At 44.1% G+C, this 19,711-nt stretch overlaps 1 protein-coding gene and 1 long non-coding RNA gene across 4 annotated transcripts in view; one reads left to right on the top strand and one right to left on the bottom strand.

Moving 5' to 3' along the window:
* Positions 1-19,711, bottom strand: part of CNPY1 (canopy FGF signaling regulator 1) — a 161,345-nt gene that overhangs the window by 127,776 nt on the left and 13,858 nt on the right. Inside the window, exon 1 of one of the 3 annotated variants that reach the window (XM_068235877.1) lies at positions 1,278-1,416. The exons of the other annotated variants lie outside the window; for them this stretch is intronic. Coding sequence (XP_068091978.1) covers positions 1,278-1,400 — 123 coding nt within the window. The 5' untranslated portion in view covers positions 1,401-1,416. Of the gene's footprint in view, positions 1-1,277; positions 1,417-19,711 lie in introns of those variants that run through there. 3 annotated transcript variants of the gene reach the window in all.
* Positions 116-17,876, top strand: LOC137518263 (uncharacterized). Its single transcript, XR_011020773.1, has 3 exons — positions 116-191; positions 3,103-3,201; positions 17,659-17,876. It is a non-coding gene; the product is annotated as an uncharacterized lncRNA (long non-coding RNA).

The following is a 19,711-nucleotide window of genomic DNA, read 5'->3' as shown; positions in this document are numbered from 1 at the left end:
ACTTGTGGGAAAGTGCTTGAGCCCTTGACTGACACAAAATACAGCCAATCAGAAGGGACGCAAGGACGCTGCTTTGAAATGATTCATGAGCCCGTGTGAATGTTCCATCTGGAATGGTGCAGGGAAACCTTGAAATTCAGACAAGGAAGAACAAACACAGGAGCTTTAGCACTTCATCACCTGTCATGCCGGTAAGTTTGGTGTTTGTCGCTTGCTTTGTTCTGACATTCACACAAAAATCCATACTATGATCAAATGCAGTATGTATGAAAAATATCTGCGCTGATGGAATATTGTGCTTACTTCTTAAAGGACAACTCCAGTGAAAAAAGTAAGCAGTTAAAATCTGACAGAACTGACAGGTTTTGGACTAGTTATCTCCTCAAGGGGGATTTCTCAGGGTTTTCTTTGTTTTCAAAAGCATTTCCTCAACGGCAGTTGCAAAGTGTAACTGCCATTCAGGTAATACTTTTGAAAACAAAGGAAACTCTGAGAACCCCCCATGAGGAGATGGACTTTTTAACATATTTGTTCTGTCAGATTTTAACTGTTTACTTTTTTTGCTGGAGTGGTCCTTTAAAGGACACCTGAAGGGAGAGGGATATGGAAGCTGTCATATTTATTTTCTTTTAAGCAATACCAGTTGCCTGGCAGTCCTGCTGTTTCTCTGCCTCCAAAGGCCTGTACCCACCGCACGATTTTTTAGGACGACCAGAGATTTTTTGAGCGACAAGAGATTGTTTTAAGAGCGACGTTTATGTTTTTCAGAGCGACGTTTAGCGACGCTCGTGGATAACGACCATCACGGCAGATTGGATCCTTAAGATCCCAGATGACTTTGTGCAAACTACCATGATCGATTGAAGTCTCGCTAGCGCCCGTCATGTAACGTTGCGCATACCCACCGGCAGGAAGATGGATCGGAGAGCGCTCGTCGTGGAGGGACGTCGCTGGAACCATCTTCCTACATCGCTGCGGTGAGTATATAGCTTTAAAGTGGCCAATACATCAGGTGACTTGGCGGCCGGTCGACCATCTGATTCGATTATTATAATCGAATGAAAATAGGTGCCGCCGAGTGCACGCCCGATCGACTATGCAACCAATTTCAGGACGAAATTGGTTGCATGAATCGGTCAGACATGCTGCAAGATGTAGGGCGGCTTGCCCGATCGGGTGCGTAACAATGAGCGATATCGGGACAAGCGACAAAACCCCCGACGCTAACCACCAATGTGTAATGTGTCCCCCCCCCCCCCAATTGCACTATACATTACCTGTCCGCTTACGGGGCTGGCTCCGGGTGCTGTCCTTAGTCCATACACATGCCCCATGTGGTTGCCGGAGTAACGTGGTCTTTTGCCTAAGCAAGTTTCAAACCCTCTAACTTCGCTCATCATTCAAAGATGGGAATAAACAAGATTGCTGCAAAACATGTATATTCAACTCAAAGAAATAGTTTATTTAGTTCTACAATCCTGTTACAATATTATCTAAGCCTGCAGAATCATAGTTAGTTTGAGTAATTAGAAGTATGCATCAACACGTTACCAAGCTGCTGTTGTAGCAATCACCCATGGAGAATCGGGGGACCTCAGCAACCTCGAAGGGGAGACACCTGGAACATACACGAACAGCACGTCTGCTGATCATCTGGAAAGATCCTGAAGTCAAAGCGACTTCCCCCTGCCTGTGACAGAATCGTCATAACCGCGCAAGCGCATAAGCAGCTAATCAGAACATGTTTCTATTCCGTGCAAGCGCAGAAAGACCACGTTGCTACTTCAGCGCGTGATCACAACATGCTCTTCACTGCGCGCAATCGCAGAAAGACCACATGTTGCCAATCCAGCGCGTAAACAGAACATGTTTTTCTTCTACCCAAGGGCAAGAAGAACACGTTGCTTTGTGGACAAGGAATGTGAGCAAATGTAACTTATTGCACAGCAATTCATTGTTCTTGTTCTTCTGCACAAGGACAGACAAAATACAGCAACGTCTCCAGTTGCTGTGATGAACCAAATTAACTCATCCAGTACTAGACAGAGAACACATTTAACATATATACGTGAACAGTAATCCATACATTAAAGGATCCATACATAAAGACAGGCATGTCACTAACGTATCACATGTGGGCGTGTGTATGGATGAAGAATGGAGCCAGCAGCATCCGAGGCTGCAGATGCGGTGTCACTAGGCCGATTCTGGTCCGATTTCAGCATGGAATAGATCGGGAATCTGCCTGTGGTGTATGGGCAGCAGACAGATCTCTCTCTAGTCAGATTCGATTAGAGAAGGATTTTTCTCTTGGTCGAATCTGCCCATAATCACCTGATGCATGGCTACCTTAATCCTTTTAGCCATAGACCTTGAACAAGCATGCAGCAGATCAGGTGTTTCTGACATTATTGTCAGATCTGACAAGATTAGTTGCATGATTGTTTCTGGTGTGATTCAGACACTATGGCAGCCATATAGATCTGCAGGGCTGCCAGGCAACAAAAGGAAATAAATATGGCAGCCTCCATATTCCTCTCATTTCAGTTCTTTAACTCAACATAACTTCCAAACATAATCCAAAACTGGACAATATGTGCAGTAAGCTGCAATACTATATAAAATATACTAAGGCCAGATGCCCACGATCCCGATCAGTATTTTGCTAGCCTCTTGTACAACGATTTCTATTTTCTTAATGTTTGGGTTTGCAGAGCGATTGCAATTAGTTTGTGTAGAGAAATCGATGCAAAATCAATTTGCATAACTATTGCAAAGCAATTTTGCAGCGTCCGTATCTTTAGTATCGAAGCGCAATCACTCCAAATATGCTGCAGGACCGACAATTTCGATTTCCCTAATCCCAATCCCTCCTGTGGGCTGTCCTGCATTGACTTTCATTAGTCTAGCGCTAAAATTGCTCTAGTGGGCCATAGCCCTAAGAGTGTACGGATGACTGTCTATATGCAAGTTATTTTTTGCATTTAACTACCTTAACTTCCATTTTTAGTATGTATCTTATGCATAAAGCCAGGCGTAGCTAGGCAATGTGCATTGTTTAAAAAGAAAATAAATATGTAATCCATATGTCTCTCACCTCAGGTGTCCTTTAAGCTGTGCCTTGGCCTGACAATGTTTGTGTCTTTGCCTTCTTACAAAGTGAAGGAAATATCCCTGGAAACCCCTTCACTTCTGCACCTGGTATGTGAACACTGTAATCTCATATCTGTGATCTGTACTTATGTCTGATCATTGCTTCCTGTTCCTGTGTGTACCCAGGAAGCAAGAACGGCATCATAGAAACAAGAGGGAAAGCTCAGAGCTATATTCACACCTGGTCTGCAAGTATTGCAAGCACAACCTCTTAAAGGAAAGGTCCACGATAATTGAAAAGTAAAAATCTACTTACCTGGGGCTTCCTCCAGCCCCTGGCAGCCGTCCTGTGCCCTCGCCGCAGCTCCGGTGGCTCCCAGTCCCCTCTGGTGCAGATGCTGACCTCGCCAGGTCGGTAGGGTTGCCAGGTCGGCTGATGGAGAAAACCGGACAGGGGGTGGAGTTAGGGGTGGAGTTAGGGGCGGAGTCAGAAGCACACTTTTATGTAGAGTGGGGCTAAGCAATGGGCTTTTTTTAAAAAAAATTTTTATAGTATTTATATCGCACTGACATCTTCTGCAGCACATTACAGAGTACATAGCCATGTCACTAACTGTCCTCACCAGTAGTACTGGTCCAGTGCACATAAGAGACAGTTTTTCACCAGTAACTGCACATAAGAGACAGCTTTTCACCAGTAAATGCACATTATAAGAGACACCTTTTCGCCAGTAAATGCACATAATAAGAGACAGCTTTTCCCCAGTAAATGCACAAGAGACAGCTTTTCACCAGTAAATGCACATAATAAGACACAGCTTTTCACCAGTAAATGCACATAATAAGAGACAGCTTTTCACCAGTAAATGCACAAAAGAGACAGCTTTTCACCACTAAATGCACATAATGACAAACAGCCAGTGTTCCCAGTATATGTAGCCAGGGATATATGTGCCCAGTATATGTAGCCAGGGGGTATATATGTCCCAGTATATGTAGGCAGGGGTGTAAATGTCCCAGTATATGTAGCCAGGGGGTATATGTGCCCAGAATAGGTAGCCAGGGGGTATATGTGCCCAGAATAGGTAGCCAGGAGCTATATGTGCCCAGAATAGGTAGCCAGGGGCTATATGTGCCCAGAATAGGTAGCCAGGGGCTATATGTGCCCAGAATAGGTAGCCAGGGGCTATATGTGCCCGGAATAGGTAGCCAGGGGCTATATGTGCCCAGAATAGGTAGCCAGGGGCTATATGTGCCCAGAATAGGTAGCCAGGGGCTATATGTGCCCAGAATAGGTAGCCAGGGGCTATATGTGCCCAGAATAGGTAGCCAGGGGCTATATGTGCCCAGAATAGGTAGCCAGGGGCTATATGTGCCCAGAATAGGTAGCCAGGGGCTATATATGTGCCCGGAATAGGTAGCCAGGGGGTATATGTGCCCGGAATAGGTAGCCAGGGGCTATATGTGCCCGGAATAAGTAGCCAGGAGCTATATGTGCCCAGAATAGGTAGCCAGGGGCTATATGTGCCCAGAATAGGTAGCCAGGGGCTATATGTGCCAAGAGAATAGGTAGCCAGGGGCTATATGTGCCCAGAATAGGTAGCCAGGGGCTATATGTGCCCAGAGAATAGGTAGCCAGGGGCTATTTGTGCCCAGAATAGGTAGCCAGGGGGTATATGTGCCCGGAATAGGTAGCCAGGGGCTATATGTGCCCAGAATAGGTAGCCAGGTGCCCCCCGCCCCCCGCAGGAGGAGAACAGTGCAGAGAGAGAGCTGGGAGCAGCGGTGGAGAAGGGGGGCAATCTCCCCCCCCCTTGCCTTCCCTCACCTTAGGGTGCTGTCTCTCTCCCCTGCTGTCTCCTCCATCATGTGCAGCAGGCTGGCGGGTGGCGGACGGAACTTACCTCTGTCGCAAGCGCCGGAAGTTCGGGTCCCGCAGCCGCTGAGAGAGATTTGACTCAAAAAAGATCCGGATCATAGATCCGAAACATTCATGAGCCGGACAGCACTATTCAAACTGATAGTGTTGTCCGGCTCATGAATGATTCGGATCTTTGATCCGGATCTTTTTTGAGTCAAATCTCTCTCAGCGGCTGCGGGACCCGAACTTCCGGCGCTGGAGCGACACAGAGGTAAGTTCCGCCCGCAGCCACCCGCCAGCTTGCACTTCATATTGGAGGAGACAGCGGGGGAGAGAGAGCACCCTAAGGTGAGGGAAGGGGGGGGGGAGATTGCCCCCCTTCTCCACCGCTGCTCCCAGCTCTCTCTCTGCTGCGCTGTTCTCCTCCTGCGCTGCGGGGGGCGCTAAAACCGGACAACTTAATTGTCCGGTTTAGCATGTTTTTTTACACCGGACACAGGGGCCAAAAACCGGACTGTCCGGTGTAAAACCGGACACCTGGCAACCCTACAGGTCGGCATCTACTTGCCCTCCAGCGTGCGGCTCATGGAGTCGCACTGGCGTCATCCGGACTGTACTGTGCCTGCGCAGTACAGTCCGGATGATGTCAGAGTGACTCCATGAGCCGCACCCTGATGCGTAGGAGGCATTTTGTACCGGAGGGGACCCCGGGCCACCGGTGGGGAGCAGAGCTGCGGCGAGGGCACAGGACAGCTGCCAGGGGCTGGAGGAAGCCCCAGGTAGGTAGATTTTTACTTTTTAATCATCTGGACCTTCCCTTTAAGGCTCATGCACACGTCCAACAACATGCATGAGCAACTCCACGACATGACCGACACCACGACCAAGCTATTACACAATTTGTATTTTCCCTGCACCATCCAATTGAATGACAAACTCATCTGCATTCTGTGCGCACAAGCGTAATGATGAACTGCACGATATGGCTGCATTAAAAACAAATGCACGTCGTTCAAACGACTTGTACACACGCGTCCAACTGCATGATACCAGCCCGACAGTAATGTGAGTTGATCTGCCGGATGGATCACGTACACCGCCTGTTATCAGCTAGCTTTTAAAAGCCTACAAATCTTTAAGCAAGCTCATTTTTCTCTAGGATATATCATAATGGTACATGCTAGGCTGCCTTCAGCATGTAGTGTTGGTGGTAGTATAGCGGTTAAGAGAGCTGACTACCAAGCACTCAGACCTGGGTTCAATTCCCGGCCAAGACCTGGGTTCAATTCCCGGCCAAGACCTGGGTTCAATTCCCAGGCTGGCTATGTAAGCTGGCTTTTAAAAGCCAACAAATCTTTAAGCAAGCTCATTTTTATCTAGGATATATCATAATTGTACATGCTAGGCTGCCTTCAGCATGTAGTGTTGGTGGTGGTATAGCGGTTAAGAGAGCTGACTACCAAGCACTCAGACCTGGGTTCAATTCCTGGCCAAGACCTGGGTTCAATTCTTGGCCAAGACCTGGGTTCAATTCCCGGCCAAGGTATGTAAGCTGGCTTTTAAAAGCCTACAATTCCCTGGAAGATGAGACCCTCCTCACCCCGGGAGGAGGAGGAAGGGAGGAATACACTGCCTGATATTGTAAAGCAGTGTAGGCCTGTAATTGAACATTGAATGAGATGTGTGACCTTAAAATAGGGGTTTATGTGAAATCTAGATTTTTGCCTGGGACTTTTGATGTGTATGTCACTCAATCATGTCTTTCTACAGGGATTAGAACCCTTGAAACATGTTTTCTATGATTTTTCCAGCCGGTAGAAATTTTTCTAAATTTTTAAGTTCGCCTCCCCATTGAAGTCTATTGCGGTTCGCAAACTTTTCCGCGAACTGAACCTTTTGCGGAAGTTCACGAACAGGGTTCGCAAACCGAAAATCGGAGGTTCGCGGCATCACTAACGCTGATTGCTAGTTACCAACGACTCCATGCTAGAGATTAATACCAAAACTTTTACTTGTTTTACTGAACCCAATCTTTGTAAATTGACTTTTCTTTCCATCCACTGATGTATTTACCATAAAAGTCGGTAATTTACGTCACTAATGGGTAATTTTACTTTTCAATGTGGTAACAGCTTTAGTCAATTAGCAATTAAACTGTTCTCCGGAGCGGTTCTAACTAGCCGCTTTCTGCATTGCCAAACGCTGTAATGCTTAGTGAATAAAATGTACTGAAGTCAATGGAGAAAGATAAAATGCATTTAAAGAGACACTGAAGCGAAAAAAAAAAATTATGATATTATGATTTGTATGTGTAGTACAGCTAAGAAATAATTAAGATCAGATACATCAGTCTAATTGTTTCCAGTACAGGAAGAGTTAAGAAACTCCAGTTGTTATCTCTATGCAAAAAAAACATTAAGCTCTACGACTTTCAAAGTCGTGGAGAGGGCTGTTTTCTGACTTTTATTATCTCAACTGTTAGTGAACTATTTACTTTTTATCTGCCAGAGGAGAGGTCATTAGTTCACAGTCTGCTCTGAAAGAATCATTTTGAACGCTGAGTGTTGTGTAATCTGCACATATTAGAGAATGATGCAATGTTAGAAAAAACACTATATACCTGAAAATAAAAATATGGGGGGGGGGGGGGGGGTAGAATTTCATTAAAATGTAATGTTAATCATTCTGCAAGTATGATCGTTTTTAGTTTAGGTCTGTTCTTTAATTTAGGAATCGACACTAAAATCCTAGATCAGATTCTCCTACTGATTTCAGACTTTGCAGCAGACAGCAGAGCCCACAGCCACATACACATGGCAGATTTTCTTTGCACAAGATGATTATTCATGATCTCATGTAACAGACTGCTGATCGTTTTGGCCGCAGGAAATCAAAAGCATGTACACACCTTATACAATTTTCTGTTAGATTTATCTGCCAGATCCATTTTTTCGAAATCGATTTTTCAACTTTCCAATCATTTTTTGTAATCAACTTCCACTGAACTGAAAAATCAAGAAAATCGATTGAAATTCAGATCGGACATGTTGGAAAAAAAAAATCGATCTGGCAGGTAAATCTAACAGAAAATTGTATGGTGTATTGTATTGTATGGTATGTATTCTAGCATTAGAAACAGCTACAGTTATCAGATCCTCAGAAATAGGGCCCTTCCTAGAACCAGAAGCACTGAAATAACCAGGAATAAGCTGTACTATGAAAAAAAAATGATAAAAAGAATGTAACTGCTCTAAAAAGTATTTTTTTCGTCTATTCTTTTCTGTCTGCTCTTTAATCCTGAAACTCTTGCTACCCCTGCACACTTTGCCTGTGAAATAAAACTTCACATAATATTTTCCTTTAGTTTATATTGACCACTCCTGCGTTCTCTCCATGGGGTCCAATCACCTTTATTCTTGAGCTTTTCACGCAGGTACCTTCCAGGCACTGCTTGGCGAACTTGAAAAGTCAGATCACATGCAGTGATCATAGCCACTGCTCACTCTCTGTCTGCATGGGAGCTGCGCCTGGCAGACAAACTTGCTGACAGAAACGGCTGTGAGGCGGATGCACTTGGCACCGCATAAAGGCTACATATGTGCCCGCTAATTCCAAACCAGAAACAGGCACTTAAAATTCACACATTTTATCTTTTGAACAACATGAAAGAGACGGAGTAAATGCATTGTTTCTTCATCATTAAGATATCTGGTTCCGGCTTAAAAAAAAATAAAACTACTTATGGAAGCCTCATATTTTGCAAGCTGAGGTGTTTAGTCTGCCGCTAATTTATTTTTTCTAACATCAACTTACTGAAATCCTTAGTTCACCATCACAGATGTTTCATTGTTCGTAAAGCTGAATAGGAGACTCAGCCATTGCTGTACAGTACTCTTCACAGTTGATTGTGATGTATAGCGGAAAAGCAGCCGCATGTTCTGACAGTAAGGCGGCTGATTCCGCGTCTGATGCGGCGGTTTGTCCGCGTCAGCATGCGTCTGGGTTGTCTGGAACTGGTGGTGCACATGGGAGGAATGGCGTGGGGGCCGCCGCGTGTTCTGACGGTAAGGCGGCTGATTCCGCGTCCAGTGCGGCGGTTTCCCCGCAGCAACATGTGTCTGGGCTGTCTGGACCTAGTAGTGCACACAGATGGAGAGCTACGCACGCGCGCGCTGCAAGACAAGCTCTTTATACCAATAGGAGGAAGATCAGCTGATCAGGGCGGTCAGCTGATTCCTGTTCAGTCAGTGATTGGTTGATGGGAGCTGGGCGGCGCTGTGGGGCGCTTTACTATATATATCTCCTGCTGTTCAGTTGCTGGTTGTCTGGCGTTGCGAATGCCTATGTGTTAGCACTCAGACCTTAGTCAGATCCTTCAGTGTGGTGGAACCAGGAGGACCTGGGAATCCACACTTAGCCAGTTACTGTATATCATCTGTGTTATTCTCTAGCATAGTCCCAGGGTGTTGAGATCACGGCCCTCACACCCCAGACTAGGAATACTGTATATCATCTGTGTTATTCTCTAGCATAGTTCCAGGGTGTTGAGATCACGGCCCTCACACCCCAGACTAGGAATACTGTATATCATCTGTGTTATTCTCTAGCATAGTTCCAGGGTGTTGAGATCACGGCCCTCACACCCCAGACTAGGAATACTGTATATCATCTGTGTTGTTCTCTAGCATAGCTCCAGGGTGTTGAGATCACGGACCTCACACCTCAGACTAGGCCTTGTTCTGATATCTGTTATGACCTGTAGCTTTCCTGACTATTCTTCTGATCTCTGATTTGGTACCTTGCATATCTGATACTCTGTTGCCGACCCGGCCTGTCTGACCTTCTGGCTGTCACCCCCCCTCGGGGTGTCCAGCCTTCCCGCAGGGGTCCCCTGCTCTACAGAGGGGACACTGCTCCTTATCAGTCAGGGACTCCCTCTCCAGGTGTCCTTGACTGCAGTAGAGTCTTCTCTACCTATTGGACCACCTGCTACCCCGGTGGTCCAAAGGTTACTGTTGCACCAAAACACTTACACACTCAGGTGTCTAGAGGTTAGACATATTTGATTATTGGCGATTCTGCAGATCCCCAATAATCAGGCATATCTGTATTCTTGGGGATACTGCAGATCGCCAAGAATCAGATTCTCTCTCTGGTTGCTGACATCTATCGTTACATTGATAGAGCCAAATTCCTTTTGTTACGGCTAGTCCTGTCAACCACCAGGGGATAGGGATAGTCAACGAGATGCAAATAACTCCAACTTTATGCAGGTATGATGGGAATTCTGCATGCACTTACACCCTTGTGGGATGTTCAAGTGTCCAAACAAGTTCCCGTGCTCAGTAAAGTCTCACGTGCCCACCAGCGCGACTCCTACCCTTCTCTGGTGTTCGGCATCCCTGCGAGTGCATGTACCATGTGGCACCAGGCGTATGTAGTGACATCACACATGCGCCTGGTGCCGTGTGATACAGGCGCTCACGACAACGGAGGACACTGGAGGAGGCCAGGAGTCACAGCAGTGGAAAGGGAAGGGGGGGGGACCTCTCGGGGGTCCATTGCATACATCAGTCATTGCGATATTGAATGCCAATACTGCCGCACACCCAATCCAGTACTTGTGACCGACTTTTTCCAGAATGTCCTATCCCTTTGGCCCTTTTTAGTCAGAAATCGATTGAAAGATTGATTGGGCGGCCATGTTGTGGCACCATTTCTTTTCTGATTCAATAAAATTATTGAGCTAGAAGGTTAATTGGGCTGCAATACTGAACGGTGAATGGCCACCTTTAGGAACAGAACCCTTCACTCATTGCAGTCACTATGAGCGTCATAGCTACTGTGATACTCCCATATTGAGAGGTCCCAAGATGCTGAACCTGAGCTCGGAGCAATTGCGAGTACCTGAAGTCGGTGGTTTCATAAACTAAGTAGTCGGATTTGGAGTCGGATGATTTTTGTACGGATTCCACAGCCCTGTGCAGAAACAAGTGGCCGGATTTTCCGCACACTGACTACCTGATTCTAGCGAGCTCCCGATTCTGCAGGCAGAACAATGTGCCGGGAATTCTTACAAAGAATAAAAACAAGGAAAATCCCGGTTATCTCATCTCTCTAAGGTCATGCTGAAAAAATAAAGCTGTACGTTTTTATCAGCTACCAACCAGAATTGAAGTGATGAAGATTGACTTTCTCTGTCTAATCGGATAGCTCGTGTTGTTTTATTTCTATGAAACTGTCAAAGAGATTGACACGTGAAACAACAGTCCGGAGTCCCATTACTAACAAATAATAGTCATTATTGATTGTAGGGACTTTTGTATTACTTTCAGCATTGTGAGTTTCCCCTCTCTACAATGGTTGTGGATCGGTAAAACAATCATGCAAAAATGACAGAAGCTGCCATAATCGTGAAGCGTTATCGGGCAAATCAAACGTAATGGAATTTAAATGCTATAAACAAATGTACAATTACAACTGCACAAGGCAGCCCAGTGACGTGCTATAAATAGCTGCACAAGTTATAGAGAAATAAATATAGATGCTCTTTAGAGCAGAAAAAAAGACAAGAAATATATTACAGATCAAATCTATTACATCAATGTCATTGTTCAAGAAAATCTGAAACTGAAAAGTTAAAATAAACACATTCACACCGCCCCCCCCCCCCCCCTTCCCGTGTAGTCTACTCAATCTCTTTCTCCTCTTCTGTGTTTGTCCACTGTGATCAAAGGAATTCTCTGTCCTCCATTTAAAAAATGGTGACGACCCTTTAACAGCTTCCGGGTCAGCACACTGTTAAACTGTAATATCACCCACTTGAGCAATAGGGAAAAACGGAAATGACCTTGCCCATCAGTTGTCCTTTCAATTATAACTGACAGCAAACGCTTCCTATAATTGCAGACCAGCTTTTTGCATGTCTCCATGGGTATTTTTGCCCATTCATCTTTAGCTATGAGCGCCAAAACTTTCAGGTTGGAGGGTCTTCTTGCTTTCACCCTGAACTTTAACTCACTCTACAGATTCTCAATTGGTTTAAAGTCAGGACTCTAACTGGGCCACTCCAAAACCTTAATGTTGTTGTCTGATAACCATTTTTCCCCACTTTTGCTGTGTGTTTTGGGTCATTGTCATGCTGAAATGTCCAGCTAGTGCCCAAAGCCACGTTTTTCTGCAGACTGACTGATGTTGTAATTGAAAATCCTCATGTATTGCTCTCTTTTTCATGGTGCCATTTACTGTGATTAGGTTCCCTAGTCCATTGGCTGAAAAACACTCCTAAAGCATTAGGTTCCCACCACCATGTTTGACAGTGGGGATGGTGTTCTTTGGGGTGACTGCTTTTCCTTTTTTACGCCAAATGAAGGTAACATCATTGTGGCCAAACAATTTGTCTCATCTGACCATAACACAGAACACCAGAAGTCTTCTTCTTTGTCCAGATGAGCATTTGCGAGCTTATGTATGCCTTATCTAGAGAAGTGGCATCCTCCTTGGTCTGCATCCGTTGAACCCAGCAGTGTGCAGTGTCTTTGGGATTGTCTGCCTTGAGACATTGCCACCAGCAGAGCCCAGATTCATCAGGATAGCCTTGGTGGTGATCCTTAGATTCTTTTTCACCTCTTTCCCTATCCTCCTGGCCAGCACAGGTGTTATTTTTGGCTTCCAACCAAGTCCTATGAAATTTTCCACTGTGTGGAACGTCTTCTACTTTTTAATAATACTTTGCACTGTAGCCAGTGGAACTTGAAAACATTTAGAAATGACCTTGTATCGCTTTCCTGACTTGTGAGCAGGCACACTGTGCAGCCGCAGGTCCTCACTGAGCTCCTTTGTCTTAGCCATGACTGTCCACAAACCAACTGCAGAGAGCTGCTATTTTTCACCTGTTGAATTTATTAAAATAGCTGTTCCCAATTAATCAGAGTAATTAGGATGCTTTAGAACAGCTCGGACTATTTGGAATGGTATAAAACTTTGGATTTTCCCACAGACTGTGACATTTTGTGAAGGGTATAAATAATTTTGGACTGGACACTTTTTGCTCAAATTTAAATAAAGGCTAAGTCAAAATTTGCCAGGGGGATGAATAATTATGGGCAGCACTTTATGTACAGTGCCAAGATGACAATTAACTAGGCTGTGTTCCTTTTCTTCTTTTTCTGCCTGAAAGAGTTAATATTCAGGTATGCAAGTGACATGGCATACTTCAAAGACTGTGTCATTACGTTGAGACAATGAAAAACATTTAAAAAATGTATATTTAAATATGAAATAAAACGGTGGGATATATCAAAAAATCATTTTTAGGAGTAAGAGGATACATACAATTGTTTATCTCATCTGTTATCGTCACAGACAGGAAATTTAAGAAGATTGCCGCAAAGAACATTTTCTGGCCACCTGCTTTAAAGGGGAACTTCGGCCTAAACAAACATACTGTCATTAAGTTACATTAGTTATGTTAATTAAAATAGATAGGTAATATAATCTCTTATCCACCCTGTTTCAAAAGAACAGGCAAATGTTTGTGATTTCATGGGGCAGCCATCTTTTTTGTTGAAAGGAAGTGACAGGGAGCATGAGACGCAGTTCCAACTGTCCTGTGTCCTGATCATCCCTACCAGCTGCGCACGCTAGGCTTCAAATCTCAAATTCAAAATAAAAAAATATAAAAAATTGCACCAAAACTGCAGAATGAGAACAACATCAAAAATCCCATCATGCTTTGCACAGCACCGGGGAAAATGCCCGGGCAGTTTTCTTCTGTGCAGATAAAAGTGAAGCTTGGGTAAGAAAAACAAAGTTCTGATGCTGTGAAACTGTAAAAGAAACACCAAGCCTTTTCAGTGCTGCTGAGTAGATTTTTAGTCTGGAGGTTCACTTTAATTTTCACATCACTATTGTAGACTGCATTCTGTGTTCTGCTGGCGTCTTGCTTTACTGAACCTTAATGGTTTACCAAAAAACCCAGCCCCTCAGTTTGTTATTACCTTCTTCAGTTAGCATGCTTTACCAAACAACCCGCCTCTCCCCCTCGATGTTACCTCCTTCAGTTAGGCAACTTCAAGTCACAAATACTGGACTTATAACCAGAAATATTTCAATTAAGAAAACTGAGCATTTTGCTTACTAAACAATCAACTTTCATACTTAGATCTGTGCTTCGGTGATGGGCACTAAAGGACAAAACTTTTAAAACAGTCTTTGGACCTGCCCCAACATCAATAAAACAAATGACAGTGTTAGTTTTTCACTGACAAACACATTTCACAGCGCAGCAACAGAGATCGGCGCTCACAATGGCAGCTTCTGTATTTATATACTCTCAGACTCACTTTAATTTCATGATGACTTCAGGCATAAAATTTAAAACAGCAGCATGAACTAAACTTGCAAGACTGAAAACTGCTGACTTTAGCTGAAGTATACAGATAAAAACGTCCCTGGTTATACGATAGCCACAGATTATACCATCACAACTCCGCACAGACATCTTTGTACAGCCATTCCAGAGCAAGGGGTCAACCTCAGCCTGCTCTTTCCCTGATTAAGGATCCCCCATGAGGTTGCTGTTTTGTCAGTGTTTATATAGTGTGTTCGTAAAAGATGGCAGCATGTTGTGGGACTTTTATTGGAGCTCCCAAGGCGGTTATCACAAATTAAAATGCCTTATTGGACAGCAGAATCCAGCTGAGTTTTGTAGGAACTTATGAGCAGTTATACCTGTCAAGTGTTATTGCCAAATATAGGCTCCCAGTAGGAATAAGAGACCTTTTTAAATGGGATGATTTTGGCATTTTTCCTAATCTCATGTCAAAGACTGCCTGCAGGTTCCTATATACACCTTTTTTAAGTTTATTTTTATTAGCACTTGGCAGGCATTTACTAGCCCTGTGAAACAGTTGCTTATTTTTTGATAGAAGACCAGATTTAATTTTTTTTCCTCTCACTAAAATTAATTAAAAAGAAAAAGTGTGGCTGTTGGATAAGAACTATCATTAATGAGTGCTCCCGACATCAGGGCAAAAATTTGGATAATTGAAGTCCTGGGTAGAGCTCAGTGGTAGAGCTTGTTTTCATCTATGCATAAGCTCCCTAATTAGCCAATTTCAATAAATAAACTGTTAGAAGTCCCGTCATCTGCCACTTCCTGTGATATGGGCTTCCTGGTGTATAGGCTGCATTGTTCTCAGGGAGCTGTCTGTGCTCCGCCCACTGCAGTCTCAACAGCAGGAAGCAGAACCAAGCTGAAGTCCTGCCTAATAAGGCTTCTGTTCAAAGGAATGCTGATGACTTTTTCTTTTTTCTTTGATCCTGGCCATCCCCATCAGGGCTCCTCTCCCTCTGGCACTCACCCTCTGTATCCCTGAGGAACACACTAGGAAGAATCGCATTTGCGTTTTCCATAGCACTTAGTGGAAAACGCATATGCGATTCTGCCTAGTGTGTTCCTACACTCACTCAACTGTAAAGCAGTGTTGTGTACAGCTGCTCTCCCGCCACCTGGTCTTTTGCATGGGACGGGGAATGTAAATAGGGGTTGTGGTGGGGGTTGTAAGCTCAGTTTGCCACTCCACCTCTAAGGAATGAGCAACCACAGTGTAATGGCTGGTGTGGAAAGTCCGTCCTCACTCGGGTTCTTTAGCCTTCGACAATGTAGGTCACTCTCCAGGAAAAGAAAAGGGGTGTAAGGGTTTTAAGGAACCAACATAAACGGCCAACACCCCGAGCTGGGGGTGTTGGTGTGGGATAGTAGTGGGGAGGAGGCGCCCCAAGATGTGATGTGTGGAAGGGCTAATGTCAGCTGAATAAAACATAAATAAATAGGCTTACCTCTAAAAGAAGGGGGTAGCCCAAATACATTAATACAATTTTTAACAGAAACCAGACGCTTGGATGATAACACGTTTCGCAGATTGAAGTCCTCTTCCTCAAATAACAAAAAGCGTCTTAATACAAGCGTTTTGCAAGCAGGGAGCGCCTCTATCATGGAGGGGACAGCTTTGGGGCAGCAGATGCAGCATCACAAGGCTGATTCCAGATCAATTTCAGCATGAATTCGATTGGGAATTGGCCTGTGGAGTATGGGCAGCTAACAGATCTCTCTCTAATCAGATTTGATTAAGAGAGAGAAGTGTGTCTCTTGGTCAAATCTGTTCATCATCACTAGATGTATGGTTACCTTTACTCAAAGGAAATCCGTCTGGAGATTATAAAGAAGATATTAGAGGCTCATGATAAGAGGGAAGGCTACACTGCCATTTCCAAGTGATTCACAGTGTCTGGAACTGCTGTACATTGCATCATTGCCAAGTACAAGAAGGCAAATTCTGTATGAAACAAACCTGGCCCTGGCCGTAAGCACAAGATTTCTAGGACTCTGGAGAGGAAAATAGTCTCAGCAAGGAGCCCCGGACATCTACCAAGGTGATTGCTGCTGACGTGGCCTCTTCTGGAGTTGATCTTTTAAGGAACACAGTTGTGAGTTCATCAAGGTGGGCTTCAGGGCCATTGCCCCAGAAGAACCCCCTCAAAGAGAATTTTCCATGATGCTGCATGTAGCGTCCAGGGCTGTGGGGTCGTTCGAAAAGTCATGCAACTCTAACTCCATCTCCTCAGTTTATGAAATCACCGACTCCAAATCCAGATTTCCAAAAACTGCTCCAACTCCACAGTCCTGGCAGCGTCTAATGTGTTTGCAGTTCCGTGTCCCCCTAGGAACTCAAAACATGATGATGAAACACGGGGAACCAATGGCAGATGCTTTTTCTGTAGCAGAAAATCTATTAGCATCGTCTAAAACTAGCCACGGGTAACCGTCCGTCTAGCACCTGAATTCCACTGCATTTTGTAATGGACTCCATTGAAGGTTATTGTAGTAGAGCCAAATAACCACTGTCAGATACTGCAAGCAACATCTTGGAAAAGTTTATCAACTGCAGCAGTAAATGAATGCCCTCATTTGGTTAAAGGCAAGGGGGTGGCAGTTAGTCGATTGGCTCTCGCCCACTTTGCAACCACATGGTTTGACTGTGGAAAAAGTGCCTATGAACTGGGGTTAAGTACTAGGGAAGGTGGAGTTCAGTTTATGATCAGTTTAACACAAGTTTACTGTAGCTCACTCACAAGCAAAATGCAGTACTGTATCTATTCAGTGAAGAAGTGACTAATAAATAGTATGTAATATTAAAGCGGTATCGTCACCATAAAAATCAAATTTCAACAGCAACTGGTCTGAGTGTATAAAGTGATAAAGTTGCTAATCCTGCATTCAAATCTTTTTCTGCGGTTATGATTTGGAGTTATCACATACTTAAGGAGCACTGGCCCTTTAGTAGTCGGTGCCAAAGAATTGCATGCTGGGGGTTCTTTTTATATATAATGTATTCCTCCTCTTTCCTTTATTTCCCTGCCAGCTGCTTATCTGAAACCTAATCCCCTACCCACTTGTGTTTACAAGCAAGGCTGAGGCGACTCAGCGATTGGAGGAGACAAGAAAAAAAGTAAAGGGCAGAAATGACATCACAAGTTAGCCTTAACTGTGGGCAAAAGACATGGCCCCCACCACTACCAGAATTCTCGTCATTTACTATATAACATTCACTGAAATCAAAACATGGACAGTATAATACATGTGTTATGTAAGTAGATCAAGTATTTATTTACTTATATAGGTGTTTTTTTCCCTGGCATAGTATGGCTGATCCTACTGCTTTAATGCTATACACGGAAATGAATGGTTATCAGACCAATTCCATCAGAACCATCCATGTCTGTCCATAATTAAATGAAGAAGATTTCAAAAGACTTCCTGTTTCCTGGCTACCGTCAACTAAAGTCGGAGTCCAATGCGATGTTCTTTCCTGCCGTAAGCTAAAGTAAATTCTTAAATAAACCTTCGCCTTTCATTTGAGTTCAGATTCTTATTGGGTAGTAGAGTTGGGACATGAACAGCATGCAAACGGAATGTTAACTGAACTCTAAGTTCATGTAAACCAGCTATTTGAATACTATCAATCTACTAGGAAGTTGATAAACAAAAGCAGCAGCACTTGAGTGCATTTTTTCCCTAAATGGATAATGGTCATTGCAACAACTCAATATATGCAGAACAAAAGTACATCAGCCCCAACCCTTTGCCGCGCTTCAACAACTCTACTGGCACTTGCAGCCCATCAAACAATAACAAAAATGCCCAGAGCTAGAAAAGTGCATATACATACATAATCAATGTTATTATATGTAAGCTTTCAAGAGTTTCAGCTCAATATCTTCCACTAAGGAGATTCGGTTTTATCAAATTTCTGGTCACAGGCGTTTAAAAGAAACGTAAGGGTTCCTTGTCTGTTTATTGTGTTTAATACTAAAATACATTTAAAAAAACTACGATTTCTTCAGCAATGAGATTCCTTATTAACACACTGAGGCCTGGAACCCACTAGAGCACTTTTTTGAGCGCTTAGGGAGTGTGTTAAATTGCTATCGATTTCCCTAAACTCTCTGCCAATGTAAATAAATGTAGCAAACTCCACAGTAGTGATTGCGTTTAGCAAAATCACAATCGCAGGACTTGCAGCATTTTGGGAGTGTTTGCACTTCAATGTAAAGTATTGAAGCGCTGGCAAATCGCTCATGAATCGATACGATAGCAATTTGAGTGCAATTTTAAATCACTGCAAAAAAAGAAAAAAAATTGTAATAATTTGAAAGGACTAATCAGAATTAAAATTGCTAATCGCAATCACAATCACTGCCAAAAAGCTTAAAATTTTTAAAATCGCTACCAAAATCGCTGGAAAACGCTCATGAAACTGCTTACAAAACACTACTTAAAAATGCTAGCGATGGCTGTAGCGATTTGTAGTGGGTTCCAGGCCTGAAACCTTTTCTTCTAAGAGGATTCATAAAGGTCAAGTTGGGTTTCTGTTTGCAGACAGAAAACACATAATGCACGGAAAGTATATTGCTGAATTGATGAGACTCTCTCAAAGTCTTTGTCTGCACCTAAGTTTGTGGAGAGAGCATCAAAAAAAGATCATGGCCTTTTTTTTTGGTGTAGCAGAATATCAAGGATTTCAAGGAGCTTTCCAGAAAATTATTTAGCCTTGTATTCCAACCAAACACCTCAATTATACAGCATAATCTCATTATATTAAACGCCAAGGGACCAGGAAAAGTGGATTACGATATCAGTATACTATATTAGAAATTGCCATAGATATAGCCCAGCATGCCCTAGTACATTCTCTGCTGCAAAGAGCTAACTTTGTCCTCCCATTGGAGGTACAGTACAAGCACTTGCATATTTGGTGGACTACAAGGTTACGTATACCTTTGGGCTGCATACCCAGGTTGGATACATCACTAGTACAGAATCCAGGCTCCTTAAAGAGAACCCGAGGTGGGATTTAATAAAGTTAGTAGGGCACAGAGCTGGTTGTGCACACTATCACCAGCCTCTGTTGCCCTATTGTGTGCCCCCAGGACCCCCCTGCGCTCTGCTGTCCCCTGTAACCAAAACCGCCGTGCTAGTGACACACAGCATGTCGCCAGCAGGCTGTTTACCTGTGAGTGTCTGTCACCGCCTCTCCCCGCCTCCTCTATATCGGTGCTCCCCACCCGCGTCCCTTCCCTCCAATCAGCGGGAGGGAAGGGACGCGGGTGGGGAGCGCCGATATAGAAGAGGCGGGGGAGAGGCAGTGACAGACACTCACAGGTAAACAGCCTGCTGGCGACATGCTGTGTGTC

Source organism: Hyperolius riggenbachi, chromosome 5 (genome assembly GCF_040937935.1).
Source record: "Hyperolius riggenbachi isolate aHypRig1 chromosome 5, aHypRig1.pri, whole genome shotgun sequence".
Lineage (NCBI taxonomy): Eukaryota > Metazoa > Chordata > Amphibia > Anura > Hyperoliidae > Hyperolius > Hyperolius riggenbachi.
Note: the sequence above shows the minus strand (reverse complement) of the source record. Positions and strands in the feature narration are given on the sequence as shown.